This window comes from Mercenaria mercenaria, chromosome 5 (genome assembly GCF_021730395.1).
Source record: "Mercenaria mercenaria strain notata chromosome 5, MADL_Memer_1, whole genome shotgun sequence".
NCBI lineage: Eukaryota > Metazoa > Mollusca > Bivalvia > Venerida > Veneridae > Mercenaria > Mercenaria mercenaria.
In genome coordinates this window covers 76,284,510-76,291,107 of record NC_069365.1, presented here as the reverse complement: position 1 = coordinate 76,291,107, position 6,598 = coordinate 76,284,510, and the positions used below count along the sequence as shown (strand labels likewise).

General features: G+C 33.8%; 1 protein-coding gene across 1 annotated transcript; it reads right to left on the bottom strand.

Moving 5' to 3' along the window:
* Positions 1–1,758: 1,758 nt before the first annotated feature.
* Positions 1,759–4,522, bottom strand: LOC128557152 (uncharacterized protein PF3D7_1120000-like). The gene is made up of 2 exons (XM_053544022.1): positions 4,416–4,522; positions 1,759–3,897 (listed from the first exon to the last, which is right to left on the bottom strand). The coding sequence occupies exon 2, from the start codon at positions 3,872–3,874 to the stop codon at positions 3,215–3,217; it is 660 nt and encodes a 219-aa protein (XP_053399997.1). The 5' UTR covers positions 3,875–3,897; positions 4,416–4,522; the 3' UTR covers positions 1,759–3,214.
* Positions 4,523–6,598: the final 2,076 nt, after the last annotated feature.

Sequence of the window (6,598 nt, the reverse complement as noted above, 5' to 3'; positions counted from 1 at the left end):
GATCTTATCAGGCAATTTGGTAAGTACTGTTTAAAATACATTAGTCGAGCTATGAGGTCATATTATATCGTTTCCCAATCAATATCTAGAATAGTACGACATAATGGCGTGAAATATATTTCTACTTATTAATAAGTACTTTTATGAAAATTTATTTTAAAGGAACAATATCCAGTACTCACTGGTTAAGAACCAAGGCAAAAACTGAAACAAACATGAAAAGTCATATTTATTGCACCTCGTTCCCAGTTTCTCTCCCTCAAAAATCCTTAAAATGTGGTTACTGTGATAGTGACCAGTGATACAAACTTGCTGACATAATATTTTCAAGTTATCCTAATAAACAAGCAAAATCAGTGTGCAGAAGGCAGTAAACCGTTGCAACGCTTTTGAAATAATGAGGAAAAATCATTTCTTTCTTTTTCACCAATATCTCACACTTATTTTCACTCATCTCATCTTTTTTTCAGTGTCATATATCCAATCTATGCCAAACTTGGTGAAAATGAACATGCTGAAAAATTTCACCCAAACTTTGGGCGAGTCGCTTTAAGCCATATTTTAATTCGAATAACTTCTAAGTAACTGAAACAAATGTTTTTGTATCACTTGTCACTAAGATTTACCCTTGTCCGCTCGAATTTGTGTCGTGTATACTTCAAAAGGTATTTTATGACCCCTCATTTAGTCAGAACTTACATAAAGGAGATAGAATTTTGTGCTGCACGTATCTTGAAATGTAGCTAATCTAGTATCAAGAAACATTATAGGAATGCTATTTAGCATGATAAGATGTACAACCGTTGTTTTGTTGTTTAGCCAGACCAAAGTAATGTCCCTTGACTTAAAGGGCCTAAATGTTTATGTCGCACATATCTCAAGAATCATGGCCCCTTTACTTTTTCAAGAATATGTATAAAGGGCCTGAAAGTGTTTTCGCACGTATCAAAAAGTATTTCATTTAGAGTTATGAAATTTCATAGGAATGTGATGAATCTTACGGAGTTGTACATAAATGTTTATATAGTTTACACGCCTTCCATACCACGACCACTCTCCATCATATTTCTTTCCCATCCTACCAAAAAGAATATTTTTCTTCTCTTTCATTTGTTTCATTAATTATCTTGTGTTTCTTGATGTTTTGAAGTGTCTTTGCATGCACCAATTTAATATGAAAGTTTATTTACTCTTGATTTAGAAACTTGGAAATATGATGATAAAGTGACAGCAAGTAGCGGCACCAGTGTCCAATGGACACACATTTAGTTCAGCTTTACGTTTATTTATCTTTTTTATCTTTTTTATTTATTTTTTTTTGTGTCAGTTCGTGTTAGGTTTACGTCAATCGACACAATTATAGTTCATATGGCAACTTCCCAGCTTTTTCATGGTGGCGGAAGACCCCAGGTGCTCCTCCAGGCCTTATGTCATTACGGGCGGGCAACTGGTTAGAACCACCGGCCTTCCATAAGCCCGCTGGATGGCTTCCTCACATGAAGAATTCTACACCCCGAGTGAGTCTAGAACCAACATTGGTGAGAGTACATGTTTAATATGGGGAAGGTGACACGGTAATGTAAAGATAAGCTAGTTCACAAAGTATTTATTGGGAACGAACCCAGATTGAGCAGGAGAAACAAGGTTTGATGCCGGGGCCTCTTGGGATGAAATCGGAGGAACTCAAGTTGCACCACCGCTTCCTTCGACAATGGAGACCACTTATAATTTCGCAACTTGATAATGTAGTCTTTTTGCAAGATTCACGCAATGTCAAATATACGTATTTATTTGTTCATGCTTTCTATTAATGAAAAGATCACAAGTAAATATAAAGACAGTGAAAACGGCACTGTCGAATAAATATAATCCCTACATTCTTAAAGTTTATATTGTAATGTTGATTAATGCGTTTCTTTTGCATAAATTGACATATCGTAATCTTTGTCAGATCAATTGAAATGAAATTTCGTTTTATTTATCAAAAAAGAATTTCTTGCTGAACAACAGATAAACTCTTCCTTTACAATAAAAGCTCCTGAACATAGCCACACAGGTATTATAATGCATTTAAGTTTGCACCTTTCATGTGATGGATTTGGTATGTTTACGTTATGCAGTTTCGTTTTTATGTTATCTCTTTTAAATACAGTAGATCTAAGTAAGTTATGTAGGCTGAGAAAAATATTCAAAATGAATATCTCAGACTTATGAAAATGAAGTTAACCCCGTCTTTAAATTACTTTGAGAGTGTTTAATGAAATGCCAAAGATATTCACAACCATACATAAACCGCTGTATGGTTTAGTCCGTTTAAAGGCGGCTTCATTTTTGTTTTGGGACGTAGCTATTCCTACTTTATCTTTGATCTTGTTTTGTGCTGTATATAATAATCTGAATTACAATAAATGCGAACATAATAGCACAAATATTATTTCACTGATTCTAGAAGTGACATAGGCTAAGAAGACAGGCATATATTCAAAAGATACATGTTCTGAAAATCGTCTTTCTAATATTTGAGGAAATTTGAAGCCGGCGACCTTAACCATGCAGCCATTTTTATAAGTCCCTGCTATATAGATGACGTAGTAAAAAACTACATGTTCAAATATATAAAGTTACCAACAATAAACAAGTTGGACAAGAGGCTTTAACAACACGTGATTTTATGACGGAAAGGTGGTTACTTGATTTAAAGGCTCATAATGCCTTTGTTATGTGGCTGTCAAATTTTCCGTTATGAACATAAAATAAATCAATTTCTTGTTAAATCCTATTTCTGATAATTACTTTCTTTTAACATTTGTCAAAGGTTTGAATATTGCTGAATATACTACAATGTTTTATTTAATCTATTGTTTTTTTACAAACAATGTATTACCTCCCTTTATTGCTCTAACTATAACAGTTCACGTGAAACATTAAAAGTAATGCTTTTCTAACCATTAAACATCTATTTGGAAAGCTGTTTCATCTGTTTTTAAGATGAAAATTTAAAGCATTATGGACCATTAAGGCAGTGTTCATTGCAAACACAAGCACCAATGATACAAACAAAAATGAATAACATATTATGGCAGTGGTTTCCACACCGAAAATGACTCTTAAAGGTATTATAATCAAAATATATCGGTACGAAACAAACGTTATCATTTAACACAAAGTCTGAATTTAACACGCAAAGCAACGCATCAAATAAATGTAAAAAATGTTAGTATTTATTTTCCATGCAATGCTTATGATATTTCCCTTTGTTTGTAATTTTATGCATTCCTCTTTTTACCTCAGCTACATCTTTCTTTTCTGTCTGAACCTTTTGAAGAATTGCAGCAACATCTTTTTTCTCCGCTTGTACTTCTCTCAATATAGCTAGCATATCATCATGCAATGCGTGTGTATTTCTGTCCATCTCTTCTTTGAGTTCTTCTTTGAGTTCTTCTTTTATCGTTTGTTCTTGTGCCATAAGAACCGCATTGACGTCTTCGCGCTTTTTGGCTTTTGCTTCAGTCTCATGTAGCTGCAACTTTAAATTGTCTATTTCCCTCTTCAAACCTGCCATGTCAATCTCACGAAGGTTTCCTTTCGACAACAGTCTTTCCTTTTCAAACTTTAATCGGTCGACGTTTTCCTGCATATCGTTAATTTGCTCTTGTAGGTTATGGAAATCTTTGTCTTTGGACTCTATGGTATGCTTATGATCTTGTCGAGCTTTTTCCAATGCCAGATGCATGACTTCGAGTTTTCTGTTAACGTTTGCAAGTTCATTATGAAGAAAATCAACATCTGATAAATTATCATCAGTTTCATCATCGTTTCCTTCTACAGGTACACTTGTAACTTTTTCTTCAGTCTCACTCTCAGCAGATGCCATAACGACTAATTATTTTACCTTTCCTACAAATATAGCCGTATGATTGAAATTCAAATTTTGAAATAACATACACTGAAAAATTTTCATTCGTTTAAGGGTGTATGCACTGTACAAATTCTGAATAAAACATGAAATCTTATTTCAATACAATGTGTTAGAAAAGAAAAAAAGACATTGCATTAGTTTTTATCCTGGTATAAGCTTTAAAATCCTTCATCCTCGCAAAATGCACAAACAAGTAAATCGTTTTACTTGCTCTCACTATATTTTGACACATTGCCTTCGCTAGGGGCCGTCATTGTGTGTTTTAAATTACCTCTCATGGACAGGGTCCGCTATCATTTTGTTTTTGTTGCGCTCTGCCATAAAAATTTCTTACAGATTTTATTAAAAATATTCAATAAATATTAAACAAATATAAAAAAAGTCCTGTTTCAGGTGAAGCATTAAATGTTTTTTAGTTTAAAATTTCAATAAAAAGTTAGGTTCTTATTTTAAAATAAATAAATAAAATTTGTATTTTATCTACTTTGATACGTACTGCGGGAACGATCCTATTTATCTCCGAGACAGCGATCCAATGAAAATGAGATCTTTTAACATTGATAATATTTTTTTTTGTTATTCGAGAAATCTAAACAGATAGAAATGCTTTCTTATAGATGATTACATTATCTAAATTAAATTGTCGGGATTGTCATTGTCACAAATTGAATAGAGCGATCTGTATAACTTACCTGGTGAATAGAAATACCAAAATAGGGGTACAGAGAAATATTGATCAAACCGCTTCATCGACCAGGAAATAGTCCTGATTACAGAGAACTATTGAAAAAGATTGTTTCATCGATCAGGAAGTGCGAATTGTGCAACTTATAGATGTATTATGATTGGTGTGCTACTAAAAATTCGAATGTAACACGAGGCACGCGTGACGTGCAGCACAAGGGTTAGTGCACTTTCCCGTTCATGACCATGGTTCTTATAGAATACCTAGGGGTAGGGTATAACATGTACAGAGGCATTTTCTTTCTGGTCTGGTGCCAGTGGTCGAATATCGGCAGATAAGTCCGACAACGTCGCGATGTCTGCCCGACATATGAAACAAGAGGAAGAATGTCGACTAGACCGATATGACAGAAAATCGATATAAGGGAAGGCAACAGATATATGTTTAGTTTAGTTTAGTTTCTTTTTTTTTTTAAAAGTCGAGGCTCATTTAGAGCATTTGAAATAAAACAAAGAAATGCAATATAAATAACATAACATAATATTACAAAATATTGATGATTGACAATAAGATTATTCTATTTAATGGAGAATGAGACATAATAAACATATTTTAATGTAATTATTTAAATGTGGACACTATGTTTTTACAGATTATGGCTAATTTCAACAAGGCAGATTTATCACCACTGTTCATTTAACTGACAATATTTAATAGTATTAAGATTTGTTTAATAATAATGATCAACATATTTCTTTCACGCTTCATCTAATGCATTAACAGACCAAAGAGTGCATGTTCTTAGAATCCTTTCAATGTTAAAAAATCTGTCATTTTCAATAGGCAATTTATGATTGACACATCTAAATTTACATAAAACATTAGCAAGAACAGGAGATTAAACATTAAAATAATTTTTAAGTACAAATTCTTTTTTATACATGCGATATTTCAGGCATTTACTAATATTATCTACTATACTGAACCAGTTTTGAATAAACTGATCACGAAGACAAGATATAACAACTACGGTGATCCGTTTGAACAATCGTGACTTTTTATTTAATACTAAACCGCGATGCATGATGGTACGATGACGGAAACGCGATGGCGCGATGGCACGATGTTGAAACAACGATGGTACGATGGTGAAAACGCGATGGCACGATGATAAAATCGCGATGTTGCGATGGTACGATGGTGAAATGTTGATGTAATATCGCGTTTTCATCATCGTACCATCGTGCATTGCGGTTAAGTATTAAATAAAAAGTCACAATTGTCCAAACGGAACACCGTAAACAACACTTTTGAACACATTAGGAGCAATACCATTTTGATCGAACCGAAAAGTTGACAAGTACGAAAGTTGCTGCAAGATGCAGCAAAAGGAAACTCCGCGCCAAACAAAGCAGTGTACGTAGTACTGATAGAACAGGAGATGATATAACGATACTGGTGTCTTTGTTGTAGACACTAGACAAACAGACAGTCTGACGGGGTTTCATGAATGTTGGAGAAAAAAACATTGCTTTTGTAGTGTGAGCAGGATTTTTATTGTTGTATTTAGTCATGATCCATATGCGGAATTGGCCTCAAAGTTTCGGTATATGGAATTAAATGTATTGCATACACAATTAAGGTTGTGTTTAAATTTAGCCTTATGTAGTTGTTCATCCGAAATGACTGAGTTTCAAACTTAGCTCAGATATTATTAAGACCATTATTCTGATAAATGTCTAATCAGGAATGTTGGCTCTATTTGATACTTTCAAGTTAATGATGAAGAAGCCCTTGCTTAAAGTAACAAAGTATTTGGACTGGTCTGCTGATTTAAGTAGGGTATTGTGTAACCTGTAGGGATAAAGGATAGGTTTTCTCTTCCTATGTATCCTAAGAATCTCACACTTATCAGGATTGAACTCCATGGCCCAATACTGTTTCCATAACTCTAATAAGTGCAGGTCATGCTGTAAGCTTTCTGCTGAAGACTG

Bases quoted from the DNA above. Each gene is read 5' to 3' on its own strand.
- LOC128557152 (XM_053544022.1), bottom strand. From the start codon at position 3,874: ATGGCATCTGCTGAGAGTGAGACTGAAGAAAAAGTTACAAGTGTACCT.